Source organism: Aspergillus niger (genome assembly GCF_000002855.4).
Source record: "Aspergillus niger supercontig An04".
Taxonomy (NCBI): domain Eukaryota; kingdom Fungi; phylum Ascomycota; class Eurotiomycetes; order Eurotiales; family Aspergillaceae; genus Aspergillus; species Aspergillus niger.
Window position 1 is genome coordinate 217,464 of NT_166539.1, and position 21,945 is coordinate 239,408.

The 21,945-nt window shown below is 48.0% G+C and overlaps 5 protein-coding genes across 5 annotated transcripts; 3 read left to right on the top strand and 2 right to left on the bottom strand.

The window, feature by feature from the left end:
- Positions 1–311: 311 nt before the first annotated feature.
- On the top strand, positions 312–6,881 carry An04g00900 (uncharacterized protein; the record flags this gene model as incomplete). The annotated part of the gene is made up of 15 exons (XM_059747288.1): positions 312–415; positions 509–562; positions 645–664; positions 938–978; positions 1,393–1,415; positions 1,458–1,479; positions 1,630–1,633; positions 1,739–1,761; positions 2,056–2,467; positions 2,531–2,788; positions 2,845–2,961; positions 3,021–3,104; positions 3,154–3,324; positions 3,378–3,972; positions 4,031–6,881. The coding sequence occupies 15 exons, from the start codon at positions 312–314 to the stop codon at positions 6,879–6,881; spliced, it is 4,779 nt and encodes a 1,592-aa protein (XP_059600457.1).
- Positions 6,882–7,513: 632 nt separating this feature from the next.
- An04g00910 (uncharacterized protein) lies at positions 7,514–10,851 on the bottom strand (the record flags this gene model as incomplete). The annotated part of the gene is made up of 6 exons (XM_059747289.1): positions 7,514–8,693; positions 8,797–9,212; positions 9,260–9,772; positions 9,820–9,882; positions 9,932–10,182; positions 10,233–10,851. The coding sequence occupies 6 exons, from the start codon at positions 10,849–10,851 to the stop codon at positions 7,514–7,516; spliced, it is 3,042 nt and encodes a 1,013-aa protein (XP_059600458.1).
- A 556-nt stretch (positions 10,852–11,407) lies between these two features.
- Positions 11,408–11,702, top strand: An04g00920 (hypothetical protein; the record flags this gene model as incomplete). The annotated part of the gene is made up of 2 exons (XM_059747290.1): positions 11,408–11,582; positions 11,674–11,702. The coding sequence occupies 2 exons, from the start codon at positions 11,408–11,410 to the stop codon at positions 11,700–11,702; spliced, it is 204 nt and encodes a 67-aa protein (XP_059600459.1).
- A 7,872-nt stretch (positions 11,703–19,574) lies between these two features.
- Positions 19,575–20,598, top strand: An04g00930 (uncharacterized protein; the record flags this gene model as incomplete). The annotated part of the gene is made up of 2 exons (XM_001401421.3): positions 19,575–19,714; positions 19,896–20,598. 2 exons carry the CDS (start codon positions 19,575–19,577, stop codon positions 20,596–20,598), a joined length of 843 nt encoding a protein of 280 aa, XP_001401458.3.
- A 412-nt stretch (positions 20,599–21,010) lies between these two features.
- On the bottom strand, positions 21,011–21,945 carry An04g00940 (hypothetical protein [truncated ORF]; the record flags this gene model as incomplete). Its single annotated transcript, XM_059747291.1, has 5 exons — positions 21,011–21,055; positions 21,211–21,293; positions 21,345–21,458; positions 21,572–21,594; positions 21,887–21,945. Coding segments are annotated over 5 exons (324 nt in total), but the record flags the coding sequence as incomplete, so codon positions are not given.

Here is a 21,945-nt window from a genome sequence, read left to right on the forward strand (position 1 = left end):
CTTGTGCATCTTTTGTTTGATAACAAACTCACTGAATCAGCCATTGCCATATATAATTCCACACTTCGGTCGAGAGTCTAGGAAGAATGAGTATAAAGTAAACCTACCTAGGCTAGCTTTCTCCATTCCTCCATAACTTCTAGTAACTTAATAGCACCAAGGTGGATGAGGACTGTTGTATAATATCAAGAGCAAATCAATATATACGTGACAAACTCTGTGCTTAGTAAAATGTGTGGGAAATTCGGATCTGGTGGAGATGATCACTTCGACTGAAGTTTAAATAGACCGGGCAGTCTAGTAACGTGACTATGACTATAGAAGGGCCTCATCCCTGTCCTCCAACTAGCGAGCAAGGTAATATATCTTCTGGTAATCATTATATCGCTTCCATAGAATTAAAAAGTCCTGAGGGGTAGGAATATCTGTGATTCACTAGTAGTGGGCTGTTTGCACGCATGGTCTGTTATGTGGAAGGATACAATATGTATATATATGTGAGTACTAGGTGCCCAGCACAAACGTACAACATAAAATTTCAGGCGACACTGAACAAGAAATGGTGAGGGCAATCAAGGAAGCATTCCACTTATAATTGATTGGTAAAAGGAACGATCAGTGAAAGTCAACTACTAGTTCGTTAGTTACGTATTAGTCCTTGGAGGTGGGTTCGAAATATATCGGCCAATGTCAATTACAATCAGGTGGTTATGGTTAGTTATCTTCAGTTTAAAAATTGTAGTTAAGTCAGAAGGCAAACTATTTATTCTATGTTGGGAGATATATCTCTCGTCTGCTCTCCAGATAGAAGGCGTGATATATCTGTTTTGATCGCCTGCAGTGGCGTAATGGTAGAACATCTCTAGGAAGGTCCTGTTTGTCTAAGAAGAGGCTTGGGGCCCTCTCCTTAGTGACTACAGATATGATTACGTTACAGACACCTACTCTGGGACACTCCACGAAGATAGTCTAGGAAAAGTAAGATAATGGACCCAAGGTAGGGTCTATCTTCTATGATAGAAAATTGGAAACGCAGTCTCTAAATGATTTCTTGGATATTTTCTACATAGACAATTAAACCTAGAGTTAACCTTGAAAATCACCCTCCTGCATAAGGAATTGTAGAGATAACTACACAGTTTAAATGGAATAGATAGAGATCTGACCCTGGGGTATGCAAAAGAAAGATAACTTAGGCTGTAAATATTTACCGGTATAGGTTTTCTGAATTCTATACAGGATTTGTCTATTTTCTAGATTGGGATGATTCAACAGAGTTGGGAAGCCCTGCTACCAGGCAGGGCGTAGTACTACCTACATAGCTGCCACATACATTTGAAGCAGCTGGATTAGGACCAATATATATAAATATATAAGTAATGGAGTGATTAGAAAAACGAAGCCTCAGATAAAGGGTAGGGGCGGATTCGAAAGTACTATGTGCTTGATCTATCTAGATCTCATGATGGTGGTTGGTTGGTAGGTAAGAGGTGTGCCTGACTACAGTAAATATATCAGCACGAAAAGCGTTTTTGACCTTCTGTCAATCGCTTTGACATTATATAGTCTCCTATTTGTCATAAGTAAGCGTAGTAGTTAATAAATAAGGTAGTTAAGATACATCTATAGACAAGTGAGAGCAATCTAACCGACCAGCGGAAGTAAATGGATAAAATAACTATGACAAGCAGCGACTTTCCTCTAATACTAGTTGCCTGAATATATAATATTGTTAAAGTATATGCCATGAAGTATATATCTGTAAGTGTTAATCCAGGACTCTTCCTCTATGGACAGAAAAAGCAAAACTGAAACTTGAACCATATGCACCAATGAGGAAATAATTTTTGCCGCCTGCTCGAGGCTACTACTCTTAGTATATGCAAGCCAGGTGTTCGCCGCAACAGATACCTCGAGCGGGGCTGACCGTCAGCCTCGTTCCTTCCATTTCACCCATCTCAACCTGAACGAGTTCGACTCTGGACGAGGAAACAGCAGCCCAGAAGGTTTCCCAGAATGTTTCTCAGACTCTGTGCAAAACTCAACTTTTCAAAGAGAAATCGGCATGGTCGTCTTGAGAAGCATGACGAACAGCTCAATTTATCCCCGAGCACAAAAGCTCGCGATCACGTCGTAGCAAACCACGATGTTGAAGTTTCCTCTACGCAAGAAGCAGAATCTACTTCGCAAAGAGCAAACCTTTGGGAAGTGGCCGGAGAAAAGCTAAACGAGAATGACCGAAAGGCTCTGGGTTTGGAGAGGCCCCTCCCTATCACGGATGCTCTCGAAAGTGTGCTCAAGTCCACTGAAGAAAAATACCGCGAGTACAAAAAAGGTGGACTCAAGATTCGCAAGCGCGACGGTGGGCATATCAACGTCCGCGATTCCGCAAAAAGCATCATTCTACATGCCTTGCAGGCGCAGGATCTTGTCACTAGACTGGTCTCTTTTGATCCGACTGGTCATGGTACGTTACTACACATTGACCTATACAAGGTTCGGGACTGTATGCATATATACTAACAATCAGGCTCAGCGTCAAGTGCATGGTCGGTCGTTTCGATTGGGTTGTCGATAATCAAAAATGACATTGAACGCCGGGATGAAATCTTCCACGCAGCCGAGTATCTAGCCGGAATCCTTTCCTACTATGCGATCGTGGACAATCACTATCGAGAAAGAAAAGCGGAAAGTGATGAAGGATTAGAAGACGCTCTGGTTGAAGTCTACACTGCCGTTCTTCAGTACACCGTGGAGGTGAAGAAAGCAGAAAATGAAAGCAAAGCTGGTATGTGGTTTAGATGGTGGTTTTCCATATGGTGGTAAATCCTGATAAACTCAAAGCTCGTACATTGAAAAGCATCACGGCCCTTGTTCAGAAGCCGTTTAAGGAACTCAAGGAAGCTGTCGAAAAGAAAGAGCAGGCTGTTCGAAAGTGGGCAGATCTTACGGAAGCTCTAGGTACTACCACCATCCATTTTCCAAGAGCAAGAAAGATGAGGCCTTGCTTAATATTACAGACCGCAGGGAACAAGCCGAAGGCATGCTCGATGTAATTGACAAGGCTATTGAAGAACTGAAGATCATTCAATCGCACACTAGGAGTAAGGGATACGCTAGGTACCAGAGAAGGACATGCACTGATATCAGCAGGCTTGCAAGACCGAGAAATTCTCGACTGGTTGTCCACGGCATCCTTTTCAGATCCACATAATAATACTCAAGGCCACCGGGCGTCAAACACGGGGAATTGGTTTCTCAACCTGCCCGAGTATAAAGAGTGGAAGATCACACCTGGAAAGATCTGTTGGCTTTATGGAGCAGGTATGTTCCCTTAATCTCTATGCAATCATATCTAATGATCTTTTTTACGAAAGTCGGCTGCGGAAAATCGGTTCTTTGTTCTACAGTTATCCAGGACATCGAGGAATTCTGCAGGTCTGATCCATCAAGAAAATTTGCTTACTGGTACTTTCAGTTCAGCAATGACGAAACACAGAAGGTGTACAACATGATCAGGTCCATATTGCGACAATTCATGCCGCGAGCACTTCCTGCATCTATAATCAAGCTCTGGGAAGAACATTGCAACCGAGGCAGCAAGCCCCAACTGCAGAAATTTGCCGATATCCTCGACATAGTGTTGGGAACCTCTCAGAGCGAGTTTTTCCTAATCCTTGATGCCCTAGATGAGTGTCCCGTGACCGGAAACGACGAACGGAGGTCTCTCTTACAATTTCTCGAAGAATTGCTAGAGAAGCATCGAATCAGAATACACATTCTTGCCACCAGTCGACCAGAGCCTGATATACGCTCAAGGTTGGAACGATATCAAAGCGTGGATATGGAGCTTGGATTGGGCCAAGATGTGGAGACTTTCGTCCGTGCTCAAGTTACTCATGGCAGGTTGCGTGAATGGGGCGAGTCGGTTAAAAGGCGGATTCTAGAGAAATTGCTTGATATTCCGGAACGGTACGTCACATTAGTCAACACATATGTACAGCCCGATTAACGCAAAACTAATGAGCAGGCGCTTTCGCTGGGCTGATCTGCAGATAAGGCGGCTTGAAAAGTCCAAGACTGAGGATGCGCTCCACAAGGCTCTTGATTCAATTCCAGTCACACTCGAGGATACCTATAAGGATACCCTCGAAAGGCTATCAGAAGATGATCGGCAAGCAGCTCGCACAATATTAATTTGGCTTAGTTTCTCTGCCGTCCCGATGGATTTGAAGACTGTCGCGGCTGTTGTGTCTTTCCGCTTTCCAGAAGACGTCGTAACGACCTGCACTACTTCTCTAGTCACTGTGAGTATCTCCGATGATACTGTGAGACTGGCACATTTCTCCGTAAAGGAGTTTTTGGTACGCAACGAAGTCGAGGGTCACTGGTATCAATTCTCGGTCATGTCTGGTCATGAGGCCATAGCAAATCGAACGATCGACTGTCTGCTCGAAAACACTGAGATCCTAACCAAGACCACCGCCGGGCAGCAGCCACTTCTGATATACGCTGCGAAATATTGGGACCATCATCTGGCCGAATTAAGGGATCTGCATGCCAAACCTACCGGTCTCCAGGAGAAGGTTGACCGCCTGTTCACCGAGCGTGATGTTTACTTCAATTGGGTACGCTTGGCTTCTTTTGAGCGGGATTACAAGTGGTATCAATCATTCGAGGAGCTGCAACCGCCTCTGAGCTCTGCATCACAACGAGGACTTATATCAACTGTTGAAACGTTGCTTGCAAAAGGCGCAGATCCCCTGGGGCCACCTCTTGATAGCCCTGAAAATACATTGCTTGCGGCCGCGTCAGAAAACCGCCTGGAGGTCCTACAGTTGTTACTGAATAAAGTGGATGAGATACCACGAAGAATGACTGGACTGATGCTAATGTTCGTTGAAACCACCGAGGCTGACAAAGGGAAGTTGGCGAATATGTTGGACCTACTTTGGGACAAGGGTGCTTTGCGTGATCGATCAAGAGCATCGCATAGGATAATTGATAGCTTCCTAGTTGAAAGCGCAGCTCACAATGTGATATCGGGCCACATAGTAATAAGCTGCTTTCTGGATCGAAAAGAAAAAATGGGTGTTAAGATAACTGAGAAGTTGTTAAAAGCTGTGCTGGAGAATGGAATCTGCGGCGAAAAAATCATGCACTTGCTTTTGAGTAAGTGTGACGCGGATATAAAACTCACTCCATCATTGATGCGGGACCTGATGAAGACAACCAATAGTGATGCGGCAATTGCCGTTTTGAAGAGGCGGATGAACGATTTTGTGTTGGACGAGCAATGTGTTGGAGCTTTCGCAAGGGGAGAGAAAGAAGCGATGGAGCTGCTTCTGCGGGAGCGTGGCGAGGAAATCCAAGTCACCCGAAATGTTTTGATTACAACCGCCAAATCGACATGTGATCCGCAGACGTTTAGGCTACTTCTAAGCAGACGAGATACCGGGGCGGCTATCGATAAAGAGGTCCTCCTGGCTGCTGCAGGAAACAGGCTAATAGGCTCTGAGATCATGGAGGTGTTGCTTGATGAGTGTGGACAGGACACCGTCATTGATGGTGAGATCATTCAGGAGGTTGTACAAAACCGTAACGAAGGCTTAGGGATGATGAAGACGCTCTTGCGCAGACAGCAAGTGGGCTTTGTGGTCACCGAGCAGATATTATGCACCGCTGCTGCAAATCACAGCCGGGAAATGTTGGAGCTTCTGGTGAACAACGCCGGTGACTCTGATATTCCAATCACAGGGAAGACTTTACGCTCTGTAGCCGACAATTTTGTGCATGGACAAACCTTGATCGAGTATCTATTTGAACTTCGAGGTGACAGTCTTCCCATTTCAGATGATGTATTGGTGTCAATTGCGGATGGAGAGCATTCCCAATCAGAATATGTGCTCACATTTATCTTGGAGAGATGGCCAGATTTTCCGGTAACTGATCGACTGTTGGAAGCGGCATGTACTCTCCCTAGCACCATGAGTCTGCTGTTGGATCGACGGTGTGACAGCCTTCCAATCGAAAAAATGATCCACAAAATAACAAATGACCGGATGCACGGAGCAATGGTACTGAAGATGCTTCTGGATCGACAGCTTGTGGATGTGGATGAGGGGCTAGTGGAAACAGTTGCTGGTGGCTCCCATGCTCTGGATGTCATTTACAGAAAGAAACCGGATTTTCCAGTGACGCCAAAGATAGTGGTAAAAGCTGCAAGGGACTGCGGTGCACTGAGGATCCTGCTCGACAGACAGAAGAACCAAGCCTTGATCACAGAAGAAGTGGTCAAAGCTTCCTTGTCTGGATTTCACCCGTACGAATCCATCAACCTACTTCTGACTCGCCTAGAACCAGAAGCAGTGCCAATTACAGAGGACATCTTGATTTATGCTATTAAAACTAAAATCCTAAATCAGAACATCAGGGCTCTAAGATTGCTTCTGGAACAACGCCGTGACCTCAACCTGAGCACGGTCTGGGAAGCAATGTGGCAGGATACTGAGCTTAACCCATTTACTCTGGCGCAGGCAGCGGGGGTTCTCTTTCAGTATGCCTATTTCGATGTATCTTTTGAAATGCTGGAGATGTTTCCATCCGTCTTCCAGCATGAATGGTTCACGCTGGTCTACCCGTTCGACGGATTCATTCGAGTCTGCATGCAGCATCGGGTACCGTTGCCCACTACTGAGGCAGCAGTCGAGTTGATCGTGGAAAGAGCAAGTTTGAACACAATTGATATATTCTTGGAGGATCATCCTGACATTCCTATTACTGAGAAGTACATTGAAGCTGCTAAAAGGAATCCAGGGGAAGACGTGCACACGGATGAGTTGGTGTCGCTTCTCTTATCTACCAGGTCGAGGGCATCTTGAAAAGCACGGGATATTGTCATAGCCAGGTTTCTCTCTTCCTTTTTCTTTTTCTTTTACTTTTTTGTCTTTTTCTTTTCCTTTTCCTTTTCCTTTTCCTGTTTCCTATTTCAAGCTAGATAGACAATATCATTGCTTCAACATTTGTGTAATGCTACATTACTAGATAGACACCAGACCTCCTCCTTATCTCCTCTTAGATCTTAGTTTCAGTCAACCAATTACGTGGTTCATCCATCCATACTTTCCCTCCACTCCGTTTGCTGGGAATGACAAATTTAGCTTATCAGAATTTGCACCAGGTATAGATACCCGTAGATCTCAATACAATACAATATGTCTCTAATGCTTGTTCTCCAGGGGAAGAAGACAAGTGACTAGTGGGTAGTCATAGAAACTGCAGTAGTGGAATCCAATTGGATTGAAGGAAATAGAATGAGAGAGATGAGACTACTGTTATACTGCAGGAGCTAAACCAACTTAATGGACATTTGAATGGATATATAATACTCGAGACCACTTCTAACATACTTGAATATGTACTCCACGAGTACTCATCCCAACCATACCACTATTCCCAAACGGTCACAACACCACTAACAATGAAAATAACACCACCACACACTAATACTAATCTAAAACAACCCCTCCATATCCAAATCTAAAAACTCCGGATTCCCCACCGCCATATCCGCCGCATTCAACACATCATCAATACTGGTATCCAACCCTCCACTTCCCATGCCTCCCATACCTCCTGCTCCCCCGCTACCATCCATCCCCGCCGCGACAGCATTATCCAGCATTTGGTTGATCGTACTCTCCTCCTCGTGGCCGCCCGCCCCAGACGTATCCAGGTCCATTTGTCCCGGTCCGCCCACGCCCACACCAAGCTGCATATTCTGAATGATATTGTTCATGTCTAGCTGCGAGGGCGGAGTCAGCGCGGCGTTGACGCGGCGCCATAGCCGCACGATGATTTCCGCGCGGAGGGGGTCCTTTTCGCAGATTTTGGGGACGGATTCGTGCAGTTGGTAGAGGGCGCCGCGGGGGGTGAGGATGGGGTTGCGCGGGGGGATTTCTTTGTTCGTATTGGTAGGGTCCATGTGGTGATGGGGGGAGTAAGTGTTTTGGTCGACGGCGAAGGAGTCGGCCAGGGGCGCGCAGATCATGGTAGCTGCGATGTCGAGGGCGAGGTCGCTGCTGCCTGTAGCGTTTGTGGGGGAGGTGGTGGCTTGGAGTTTGAGTTCGTCGATGAGGGCGCATAGTACGCGCATGGAGCCCTGGATGTGGATGCCTGCGATGAATTGGCGGTGGGTGTAGGATTGAGGGGCCATGCTCATGTCGGGGCTGGTGCTCCAGAGGATGAGCGATTGGAAGGTGCTGCGAATGCTGGCGAGGAGGCCGCCGGGGGTGTGGGCAGTCCAGGACTCGAGTTCGCTGCGGTGGGTGCTGCCGCTGCGTTGAAAGGAGAGGTGGGGGTCCAGGGCCTCGAGGATGGGTTTGATGGTATCGTCGGGTTGGCGGGCGCGGACGCTCTTGAGTTGTTCTTCGAGAGAGCGCGCGGTGATGTTTAGCACTGTTCGGTGGATTTCTTTCGCTTCGCCGGAGATGGAGCTCGGGCTTATGAGGGAGTGGAGGGCTTTGAGTGGGATGGAGGGGTCGCTTTCGGATTCCCAGATGTGGTTGCCGAGCCAGTTTAGGGCGAGGATGAGGGATGGGAGGAGGAAGGGTTCTAGGAGGTCTGGTGTTGTTAGCTTTGAGGCAGGAGTAGGGGGGAGGGTTAGGGGTGCAGGGCTTACATTCGAAGCCGCCCTTGAGGGTGTCGAAGTCTAGTTTTCCTGCTTCGCAGGCTCCTAGACTCTGGTTGAAGAGTGTTGTCACTAGCAGGTAGAATTCTTGCGGACTGCACGCGGACATAGTCTCCTCGCTGATCCCCTCGGCCATGAATAGGGCGTTGATCCAGGATCCAAGATTCTTGTTCTGCTTCTCGCTGAGGTCGTCGAGCTTCTGGCTGCAGAAGCCATTCTCGAGCAGTCGCAAGACAAAGGAGTTGCTACCTCCGATTCCCATGTCCTGCGGTCGTAGATCGTACCGGAACTTGAAGGTCAGCACGAGCAGAAGAATGCTTCCGAACTCGTCGTAGACTGGTTGGCTCTCGCCTTGGTCCTCGTCCCAGTGCCAGGCGTCTAGCAGAGCGCAAAGTGGTTGTAGTACTTGCTTCAAGCTCCGGAAGAGCAAGATCACATCCAGGGCCTGCGGCCGACGAGAGAGTGAGTTGCAAATGTTTTTCAATGTCATGGTCTCTTTTTGATTGCAGAGATGGTGCATGACCTAAATGCGTTAGCATCGAACTGAACCACAAATTTTGAAGGGCTTACCTCTGTAATAGCACCCACTATCGCACCTGCATTGCCCTCCATCGACTCAATCTCGTTGATCAACTGCTCTGCGCGCTCCGGGTTGGCATTGATCTGCGAAACAAGATCATCCTTGTTGTATGGGCCACCGACGGGGAGAGTCTGCATTGGATTCTCGCCCAATAGGCGCTCGATACTAGACTCGGGGATCAGCTTGTGCGAGGCACAAGCAAAAAGGAACTCTTGTCGCACGTCGGACAGGACCGTGTTGCTTTGCATAGCAAACATCTGTGAGAATGATGGAAAGGTGTTTGGATCTAGCCGACTCAAAGCATGGCTGATGCAAAGCTCCATCGGCAACGGCAACGAGACAATAGAGGCTGCCAACATGGCCGCAATGAAGGTAGGAAGCTTGTTCACCAGAAACGAGCGGAATAAGAACATTGTTCGGCTAGACTCGTTGCGGTAGCTAGCATTCGATAGGACATCGAACGAAGCTGTTATGAGCTCCTCGATAAGAACTTGGTAATGTCCCTGCGATGGTCAGCTACATGCTGTGATAAACATGAGGTCCTACTCACGCCGTATCTATTTGACAGGAAATTGAGCAGCATGCTGTCATCCACTAAGGGGCGGCCCACAAGCTAGAATCCAGTTAGTAATATCCGAGTAACAGTGCAGCAGCTGAAATACCATCGCATTAATATACACATAGAGACCTGCTCGCGAGTTAATCACAGGCCCGTCCATGACCGAGTCCTCAAACTGAAGCGCGTTAACGTTCACATTCTCCATCATGGAAACATCCAACGCCTTAGACGGAGGCTCTCCAAAGAGATTGAACTCCTTCTGCAAGCTATCCAAGCGGTTGCGGAGCGGCAGGGATACTTCCACACAGAGGGGAAGATAAGCCGACAAAGCCTGTCCAAGCTTTATCTTCAACGCTATCAAACCATCAGTAAATCCTAGACACTAGAATAAGACGGTGCAATACCTTCATGCGAATCCGCCGAAAGAACCTCCAAACCCTTAGCAGTCCCCGAAAGCGCAGCAAGCAGAATCCCCAGACTCTCAAACAACGACACAGCATCCGGAGAACTCATCAACCCGCCGGTCTGATGACTTGTATCCAAATGGCTATTATGCCAAGCCACAACAGCCTGAATCCAATCCACAATGGACGCAAAGATACTCAGCGCCTCGGCAAAAGTCTTGAAAGCAGTCCCCGTCGAAACAGAAAGCATAGCGTCCTGAACAACCCTGATATCCGTCATCAGGGTATAACACTTCCGCTTCTGTTTCCCCTGAACAGCCTCCGAGCCACCAGGCGACTGCAACTTATCATGAATAGACGAATGCTTCAGCAGTGAATTCAACATGGTCGAAGTCCTCACCAGCCCCATCTTGCACAGACAGTCAATATACAAAGGCGGCAGGGGATCCCATTTAATCCCCGTTGCGAGGCGGGTCTCCAGCAACACATCCAGCAGCTGAGCCTCAGCAATGGGATAGCGCTGCATCAGCAGCCGCGTGAGGTTCTTGAACTCCGCGGCATCGATCCGGTGGAGCAAACATTGTTGGAGGAATGTCCCCCATTGTTCGGAGGATGTCATGTTCCAGATATTTTCGCGAGATTACCTGGCTGTGCGGAGTGCATAGCAAATAGAGAAAGCTATATATAGGGCTCAAATTACACGTTCACTTGAACACGGCGCTGATGTAGCGTTGGACATCATGCCTTGGCCTCCTTGATAGCGGTTCTTTCCGGGGAAAGCTTCAATCGTTTGTTTGGAACGACGTCGCGGAGGGTCACGTGGCATTATATAAGCATTGTCACATGATATTGTCCATCGACATTGCCCGTCGAGGCTGAGGTGTGCCTGAAGAGGATGAGGTGTGCCTGAAGAGGATGAGAGACAACCACAACATAGTTAGATGTGTAAGTGTGATAGCGTCCATATTTCTAGTAGTATATATGCACACATGAGGCCAGTCTGTATATAAAAGGATCCAGACTATGCTCGAAGTCATGTCAAAGCCTATCGGTACCTGCCAAGCACAAGTCTCCGTAATTACAATACCATACACTCCAGTAACCATGAAGTAATCAAGTCCGAGCAGAGAGACCCTGTGTAACCATAAGCATCGGGCCTACTACCTAGCTCGAACATGACAGACTTCAAACTACATGAGACACAAGAAAACCGAGTTATACCTCAAACAGTATATGCAGCAGACAAAATTGGTGTGCTCGGACGTTCGCCGTTGTTAGTCAAAGCGATCTGGGAGCCAAAAATACTCATGATCACAAATACACAGGCCAATCAAGCCCGACAGATCAAGGGTAAACGGCCGCCCTGGGCGCACATCTAGGGCAAGTCGAACCATGGGACCAAGTTGGGGGCTTGACGGACATCTAATAATCCGAATTGTAGAGTGGGGGATTTTCCCCAGAGTAGACTAGATGGGATGGGTGGAGGGAGGGTAGGGCCACAGTGAGAACCACACAAAGTGACTTTCTCTTACCTCCCCACCCATAAAAAAAGATTTAAGCGACGGAATTAGGACCAAATACCATGTGAGATCTTGTGTGCATTTGGCCCTGAGATTTTTTTTTACTCTTCCCCTTGCCGATCTCCCCACCCGAGACGAGGATCTCGGAAATCTGGAAAGGGGACGAGGCCATGAAAAGTGAGGTTAATCTCGACGAGATACCGGAAACGGGTTGTCTGACGAGGTCTCTCTTTTTCTCTCTCTTTTGCTCTCTCCCGGCCGAGAGAAAAGTACCATACGTATACCGCCGGAGCCGAGTACTCGGAATTGTAATTCCTTGACACATGGGATTCGCTTGGTGAAATTGTGAGGTACTAGTATTGTTGTGTATATATGGTAGTATATATATATTAAATGTGAAGAGTAGGGGATAATATCAAAATAGCATTTGGTATAGTGATGGTCAATGCTGATTGACAGATTAGTTAGATCATTAATAGTAAGGCAATTACTATTACTGGAAAGTCTGTGCTGTTTTGCTTTCACCAATGCAGGGTACTTTAATGAATCAGAGCTTTCTGACTCGCATTCTGCGCATCTCCCTTCTACACAAGGAACCTCTGCCCGGAATTACTACCTAGTAAAGTATTAGAGTTTCGTGGGCGAGGGGTCACTGAGCGGCGATCTTGCATATGTGGGTAAGAATCGCCCGTCGGAAATACTGTCCCATCGCCGGTACGGGTACTAGTAAGATTCAGTTCCGGTCCGATCGATCTGTATTACTTTCAGTATTGTTCGATGGGTTTGCAGAGTAACAATGATTATATGATGTTATATCAGGGATTTGATGGTATACATTTACCCTGGAGAGAAGTATATTATGCACAGTTATACACACTATACTCGTACCCTCGAATATCCAGGAACCTGACTGTAGTTTACTGATAGAAGTATTGTAAGTGCGTCGTACGCATAGTTGGTAATACGGTTGTAAGCGAGCTATGACCCCTCGACCTCGATGACGCGTCGCAACATGACAGAACCCCGAGCCCGGCGCCTTGACTCACCTGCCACCTGCACTGTTCAGTTGCCTACATGACAAGTACGGCGACTAGATGACTTGACATAAGAGAAATCGTATATCTGTTCTTTGGAAGCTAAAATGGTCAAAGCAGCGTACACACCGAACGCCGAAGCACAGATGAGAAACTACTACTCCTTCAGAAAAGACGGAGATCTCCGAACAAATCTACTATAGCACTTCCGATGGATCGGATGTGGTGTGGGAGTTAGTAATCGGCCCAGTCTGAGCTCGAGCATACGAAGATGTTACCAACCGGCGAAAGAACAGTAATCTGTTACGATCAAGCGGCAGAGTGCAAGTGCTTGAAAGGAAATATGACCGACGACTAGGCCGATGGCGATCATCCTTCCCTTTTTGAATTTCCCCTTTCCTACGGGGATAGTAACACATCTAACAAAAGGAGTAAAAGGTCAGCTCAGCATCAAATTTGAGCCGTGAGAAGTGCCAGGGGGGATGTGTACAGAGTAAAGTACGTAACATATCCGTCGATCGTGGTTGGTTGGTCTGCCGCGGTGGACGGATTGCTGGACCCAAGGATCCATTGACCGTTTCGTTTCGAATTGAGTATAAATGCGCTCATTCAGGAAAGAGGGGCATGTGATTTAATTGTTTACCCGGAATAAGCATGAGGTGAATCGTCCCCCGGAGGCTGTCTGGGTAAGAACTTGGGGAACATGCTATGATCATTGGCAAGCCTAAAGTAAGCTCCTTAGTATAGCTCAGCAATTGCCTGCCAATCACAGTCTCTTAATTGAGTTCCTGACTCGTGAATAGATCCCTTCAATTGGTGTTAGTAAATGTTCGAGGTGCCGTAGACCCGTGGGCAAGACACACCTGACTTTCCTGCAGCGGACGAGTCCTTGGAACCCGAGACCGGAGGGGTCAACTTCCATTACTAAGGATATCCCATGATGACAGCGAGCTACACACTCTGAATTGAACAATTGACATACTTATGGATGAGGCTCATGGTTCTTCGTGCACACCGATTTCCGAACCCTGGGCCTGTCGGCGCGGTTCGGTATTTAGTCTGACCTGAGCTCTCAAAAGGTAAGTCGGTGTAAAGCCTCGGTTGAACATGAAAGCAAGGAACGCACATGCTACGTTCTGAAAACCCAACGCAAGTGCGGCTCTGGAGTCTCTCGCGACGTACTGACTCCAGCCGCTGGGCTCCCTCTTCGGTAATGTAAGCTATCGGGTATTACTGGCTGGCCATGCGGTTCCTGGCATGTCGCATAACGAAAGACTAGAGGGCCTAGAATTCAGTACGGCGTGTTCAGGGCTGCTTGATATAGTTGGCTCGAGTCGCAGAAGCGCCAGTAGATATCATCACGAGGCTGTCTCGGAGGCTGTTCCACACTATGACCCACATTCAAGGGAGAGACCAAAACTGTAGACTTGTAAAAGTCTAGACATTTAGCATCAATTCAGCAAGCGTAATGTTTCCACGGCGTTCGTCATTAGAAGAAAGTATGCGTCGGCACAGTTGTGAATTGATAAACGATGTTAAAGGCAACTTCTCGTACCTTTACACTGAAGCCAGGGGTAGATCGGGATTAGGAAAGAGCATTTTCATGATGCTGTACATTCACCAGTATGCGCGAGGAAGCATCAGTGAAGCGATTCCTGTCGAAATGCGTTAAAGCATTACGTCGCAAACGGGGATACTCCCCTACTGCACACTGGCTACCGTGGCAGAGATGGGTGACTCTAATCAAAGCCCGAATAGTCCTTTAGCACTTTTCCGAGTAATCTTGGCTCGTTGCACGTTCCTACCAATTAGGTGAGCCTTGCTTAAACGCCTTGTTATTGACGCTTCGGTTATGCAGGATGGAACACCACGGGGCTAGGCTGTCAAAGCCTATTCATGAGGGGGTGATGCATCTTTCTCTGATGATCATCGTATTTAGACCTGCGTAAACGAATATTTTGACCGTCATCACAACGTCGATCAGAAAGACATAGATGGTCGGTAAAGCGGCCTTTGGTCACTATTGTTTACTATTAGTACTAGCAGCCCACAACATCCAGTGGAGTCTTCATCCACCCTGACGGATCAGAGCCACACGTTTGAGACAGCATCAGCGTTCGGTCAACATCTGCAACATTGCTACACTAACAACAGCTAGTGTGGCTGGCAAACCCTTGATCCTTGCAGAGATCTGTGGCTAGTGCAGACTAGTGGCAATAATATGTGGCTGGAGGAACTGCCCCGCCACGGTGGCAAAAGATGCCGTGGCTGTGATGTCGATCGCTGTGGCGTCGGGGTCGCCGTCTGGCCAGATTTGTTCGTTTGCTGTAGGTAGTATCGTGGGCGAAGATCTTTTATGCTATGTGAGTTAGAATGAGCTCAGTCGGCAAAGAACAAGCAGGTACCGATTGAGTCGGTCAGGGTGATATCCTTCCTGGGAATGGGTAAGGAGAGGGATACCCAAGAGTATAAATCGAACCGGCCAAAAGAAAGTTTCAGATACACGGCCGAACGGTAACTTACACCCCATGGAAAAGGTAAGAGTAAAAGAAAATCATGCATAACCCAAGTAAGCTCCGATCATCCCCTACATATGGTGTCCACCTCCAATAGTTGCCTGGAGGTTGTCGGCTCCGAGCCCGTATTTGCTTGCCCCAAGTGAGATGTCACACTTCCATTAGTTTCTCTCCGCTCAGGTTGCGGCCGCGCGACGGGTCAATTTTTGGTGGCAAAAGCGCATGCGAAGTCAAACATGAGCACAATGCATTATGCAGCTTTAGATTATCGAGCAGCCAATTGGACGGCCTGGAACTGCCATAGTGGATAGGATGAACGTGCTCGTGCATACATACTCTTTGTGAATTCCGGGAATTGGTGTGGTGACGCTGCCCCATTGATAGGTCGGCGGTAATTCGAAAAAACCCCAGAAGGAACAAAAAGTTGCGAATTAAGGGGTCTCAACCTTGCATGGTTTCCAATCAGAATACTCTGTACACCAGGGTGGAAGTCAATAATATATTGGATGGACACGGTTGAACGTTCCTTTTTCAGTCAACACCCGGAATTGTTTTCCCTTGGAATCAGCCTCTCCTGGTTGACATGGAAAGTGGCCTCTACCCCAACGATACCGGTGTCAGACAACGCGGTCAACGGTTATCTCGCATTGACTCCGTGATGTGTTGTGCGGTAAGGCGTGCTAAGCGCACGAAATGCATTGGACAACTTTGATGTTGTAAGCACTTAACCTGTTTGGAGCCATGCGCATCGGGATCTAGAAAGGGAAAAAGCAAATGCCATCTCAGATCCACCAACGGTAACATAATAATCAAGCCACCGACCAAGTAAGCCACAGTGAGTTATGGTTCGCGGTGCAGAGATACGACCCAGCTGCATCGCACCACATTGTTTCGCCAGGTATCTGTCAAAGCCCGCCCGGAAGACGAATGCATATCACCTGCACCATGAGCATGGCGTCTCGTAAGCCGCAAGGTGTGAACAGCCGGTTGGTGCTTGTTTTGGAATGCTTTTCACACCGCTCATCCGGGGTTTCGTTCCTTTGCTGTCCCGGTTTCATGCTGTGGACATGCGTGCATATGTTGCTATCGGGGCCACGAGTTGCTCTACTGGAGAGTAGCATGTTACCAGCTGTGCCATATCCCAGATCTCAGTCAGGTTAGGTAGAGTAGCTGATACATCAGTCGAGTAATTTCTTCTTTCGCCGCGCATAAATTCTTCTGCCTGTATCAGCTCAGCTGGGATGCGAGCTGGCCGAATAAGGAAAATTATCAATAGAGCCTGGCCAAAGGCGGGACGTCATCACCGCATCGACCTTACCAATGGTGTAGCTCGACCAGTAAGGTGCAGAAACGGCCTCGCTATTGCAGTGAGTGGATCTGGGGCTGGTGTCAAGAAGGCCGCGGCGTCACGGAGTGGCAAATTTCGTGACATTAGCTTAGTTGAGCTGGAAGGCAGCCAGGCGGGCCCTATAGTGTGATTGATTAGCAAAGGCTCGGTGATTTACTGGTGGCCTGAATCCACATGAAATCGAGTAGTTCATGCTTTCTGGTGAGACGCCGAAGCAGTTCGGAAGTGATAGTTGAATCAGGGAACCCCGTCCACGAAGCTCGCACGGGGAGGGAGAAGTTCGAAGAAGGAAGTCAGTGATCGGGGACCACAACCTTACCGAGTGCCCGACCGTATGGTACATTAATTACCATACCTACTTACCCTTGCCAGCAAGCCCTGTGAGAGTTGACCTGCATGACTGCGGGTCAGCTGGCTGTCTCGGTCTTACTCTTCCTTTCGTCGGTAGTCAGGTCGGACTTAATTCTGCTCGGCATTTTCTGGTTTACACCCAATTTTGCATCAGAGAGTATCATTCGAGCTTCCCGATACTCTGCATGAAGGATGTCAAGACTAAAGTCATGACAAGGTCATTGTCGTAGAGAGGCCACGAAGACGTCGAAGACCAGTCCTGCGCCTGCAGGTGTTTCACGCAGCCGGTCAATTGGAGTCGTCGTCGATGACCAGCTCATCATCTTATATGAATTGGCAGGTCTGATCCCTGATACTGATCCGTGGATTATTACAGATTCACTATGCTACTGCTTGCGCCTTCCGGGATTTCACAAAATAAGGCACTGGTGTGAGAGATAAGAATGCTGATTACAAGACCTCATAGACACCAGAGGAACACCAATTGGCGAGCATAAAGAAGAAAAAGAATAGAATAGAATAGCACAGCAGGACGGCATTGAGCTGTCGATGCTGTACCCCGCTAAACTTCAACATGCATTAGCACAGTAATTCCTCCTTTTGCATCTGTCGGTCCAGCTGCCAGGCGACTTGGACTCGAAGGGTTCTAGACAGGAAAGGCAAGGGAAATCAATCATTATCACACAGATGATAGTCCAGGGAAGGGGTTCCTGACCGCCGCATATACTACTAGCACACGAGACTATGGGAACGCCACTTACACCGCATCCTTCGCGAAGATAAGCGATGCGAACCGGGATACTGAAGCTGAAGCTGAAGGGTTCGTTGGGTTGATGATACGGCAGTGCCAAGGACACATGGCTGACAGGACGGATGATTGGTGATGGGGAAGTCCCCGGAATTCATCGCCATTCAAACTGGCCATCTTGAACCCGATGAACTGGGCACCGTGTGATCATTTGGCATGGATGGGGATGATTGTTACCGACCACGGTAACGTATGGGGCTCGGGAAAGGGCTGGTACCGTCAGCATACAGCGGCAGATACTGGGTCGGATTATGATCGGGGATGGACGATCTCACATCTCGCACAGTTTCCCTCTTTCTTTTCCCTTTCCTTATATTTCTTCTTTGCTTATATTTCTTCTTCGCGGTACCCTGGTAGAATTCATCTTCACGAGACTTGATCGTCCAGCCCGGGCACTCTGCTCGACTACACGGATATTCAACCGCAGCGTGTGAAGGACGTCGCCGGCATCCCACTGCTTACCCAACTGAGCCGGGTGCAGTTTCAGAAGGCGATACAGCTCAAGATCTGACCGCTGTCGAAGCCACCGATGGAGGGATACTATTACTCTTACTACACCACCGCTAAGAAGCCGAAACGTAAGTACTTGAGACTATGTGCAGCTGCACGGATATCTTTCGATCTGAGCGACGGGCCTATCAGCATTTTTCCGGGTCCACAGGCCCAAAAGGACACGCGATGACCAGCGCGTTTTGCCATCCGCTAAGGGCGGAGCTGCTAGTAAGGTACGGGGCACCACCACCACCCTTCCCTACACTAGTCTGCCCTCCCTTTCCCGGGTTCAGATGGCCGTACCTGGTTTTTGCCTTTTTATTTTTGGGCAGGGGAAAAACAAGCGAATCATTAAATCCTACCAGTCTTGTCATTTTGATGTAACGAAGCTAATACATGATTTTTCCACATTTATTTCTTTTCTTTCAATTTTATTTAGTTTTTACTTTTTAAATCTATCAATTTGTTTTACTTACTTTTCATGTGTATTTTTTTTATATTCTTAAACCTTCTTCATAACCATGATCGGGTATGCGCTGTGATGGATTACCACGGGTAAGAGTCCGCTTAGAACTAAACCAAGTGTTGCCCTGTTCCCAACGGACCACTGCCTAGTTTGGGGGTGGAGGGTTTAGCACTGGGATTTATTGCTTGCTGCTCACTAAAAAATCATTATTGGCTGTGGCCTAAAAAAAAATATTCCATCAACCCGAATTTAACTTGTAAAAAGAAAGAGAGGGGGGAAATATTAGTATTATAAAAGGAAATATTAAATGCCAAAAAAGAAAGATAAAAATAAAAATAAAAAAGAAAGTATCAGAACCTTCTTATTTATATGATACAGTTTCTCGAGAACCACACCCTCTTTTTTCACTTCCAGTCCAGCCCAACCCAAACCGAGAAGTTGACCGATACTGCCTGCGTGACCCTATCGGGTACACCCGTTCTGGTTCTAGTCGCTCGTCAGGTCCCAAACAATATACAAGACTACTTACGTCCACTTGCCAGCGCTGCTCCGCAATCTGACTCTTTTTTTCTCTTCGGCCGTTCCATTCTCAATTCACTGCCTCTTCCTTTCTTTGGGTCCGAGGATTTATGTATGTCGCATACCCCCCGTTTCATCTCTTCAATGGACTCTCTTTCTATAAAGCCTCCCCCCCTCCAACTACCTCATCCACCCGCTCTCTCTTTCCCCTCCTTGGCCTCGACCCATGCTCTGTCATGAGCTGTGTCTGTCTCCCCTCATAAATGGAATCACGCTTAGCAGATGTCCATGAATGAATCTCACTCGGGTAGAGGACTAGGTTTTGCGATCAGGACTCTGTTTCGCTCCTCCCCATCGCCCTCCCCGACTCCTACCCCGCGACATCGAGTCTCTCTCCTCCGTCGAGGTCGGAGTATATTCTCCAACAGGTACGGTCTCCATTGACTTTTCAGTCACTTGAGTCCCATGACGCTTGCTATTCTTACCCCGTATTTTGCTATGGGGCCGTTCACTTCACTGTTCCCTTCATCTCCGGCTTCAATCGCTCCGTTGGACAATTGTGAAGACAAACCGTTGTGAAGCAAATGACTAAGTCTCTTTTCTGAGCAGGAACCCTCGAAACCCGAGTAAACATTCGTCCGAGTTCCCAATGCATGACTTCCAGCAAACTAACTCGGCTGCGATGGTGGGACTTGCCCAAGCGTCTGCAGGCGACAACTTTGACATCTTCCAATGGCACCCTCGATACCAAAACTGCCAGCGATACTTCCTAGATCATGCGCAACACAGCGACGCGGTCCAAGCACTTTCCGCTTTTCTGAATATTCGTCTCCCATTTCAATGGCAATCGAACCCTGTCGTAAATTCTCACGCCGACCCATCACGATCCGCCGCTAGCCAATCCTCTGCATCCTCACCTGCCTCGAATCTACCTCCGTCTGTTTCATTGATTCCATACATCCGCCGCCTGGTGGCCACGGGAATGGATTTCCCTGGCGTGTTACATGGGTTTTTCGGAGACGAATGGGGTGCGGGCATTGGACCTTTGCACGAGCAGGAACGGCGCAATTACCTCTTCGCCGCGAAGAGTGGTGGTTGGGCGGCCGTGAAAAAGGATTACGATATGCCTCCGCTCGAGACAATTCCGTTCCTACGTCCCTTACAGGGACCGCTAGATTCGGAGATTGAGGCGGCGGAGCGGAGTTGGAGCGAATGGCTTGCCATGGAAGACTGGATGGTTGGGCCTCGAGCGCCTGACATTCTTCGAGACTCATCCTCACAAACTTCACGACATCACAGCTCACGAGGGTAATAAATCATTATAGGGTGCTCCGGATTTTCTTTTTCTGTCTTTTCTGTTTATTCTTTTCTGCCGCCTTTTGCTATTTGGCTTTTTCTGTCCTATTTACACTGCTTTAACCCAACACTAGCCACGCTGGCGGTAGCACGGAGTTGGTGAGTCTCATAGCATGAGATAACGATCATACGATATCTTGAATCATGAGCGCGATAGACATCGCAGGTCCACATAATGGTGTTCCGGCTTCAATTATTGAAGGAGCCGTGCGAACATCTCGCAAGGGGCCAAAGATACCATACCACAGAACAACAATTGAAATAAAACATCCGAAAAGAATCAGTGAAACCAATTAATCAATCAAACATCCATCCCTTCTTAGCCCCTATTCAGCCATGAACGCGTTATCCAGAAAGGAAAACCTGCTTCAGGTAGAGCAGGTAGGGTACCTGACAGTCCCACCGCCACCCCCCTGCGCGTCGGGTAGCAGCTCCGATAGTCATGACGATAGATAGAACGGAGTTCACCTTGATAACTAGTCAAGTCTACTACGCTAAGTAACTAAACTAGTGCCAGTCCGGTCAGGCCTCCACGAAGCTGAGCCCTTTTTTTCTTTCCCTTACAAACCTCTGATGCCTGAAACGGCGCCACCCCTGACACCAACGCCATCCGACGGACCGCGACATTAGCCCGGAGATCATCATCCTCCCCTGTAGGACATAACTCGCCTACATCACACTATCCCCATAAAAAAAACTTACTCACATACGAAGTAAGTATCACCTCCGTAGTACTCCGTATACAGAGTACTTTGTAGTTATATCCACGATTGCCGATGAACCCGACCGAGCCGCGCCCCACCGGTTCCTCACTACCTATCACAGTGATCTAGTCTATCCAGCGGAACTCCCGATATGGTACGGCTACATCTCCTACCACCTGCAAATAACTAAGAAATCATTTATCCATATCCACGTTGATGGCTTACCAAGCAAGTCAACCAACGGCCAACTGTAGATGGTTCCTAAGTGTTGTCTGGCTATCGGCCGTACCAAGATAAGTATGTACCACGATAAAGGAGAGACTAGGAAACATCGCCTAGTAAGGAAGGTAGGGCAGGGCAACCACACCATCTTTCGATACCGATATACCCGCTTCCACCACCGCCCATTCAACCTTCATCCCCACATTTATCTACCGTGGAAAACTCAACTCGAGTGAGAATGGGGGAGGGTGACGGTTATGATGGCTAGCTGAAAACCAACGTCAACGACCCCCTTTTACTAATCACTTACTTACTTACCGAAGTTTGTATTGAATTTTAACTAAGTGATGTTGGTTGTGGTTGCCTACAGCAAACAC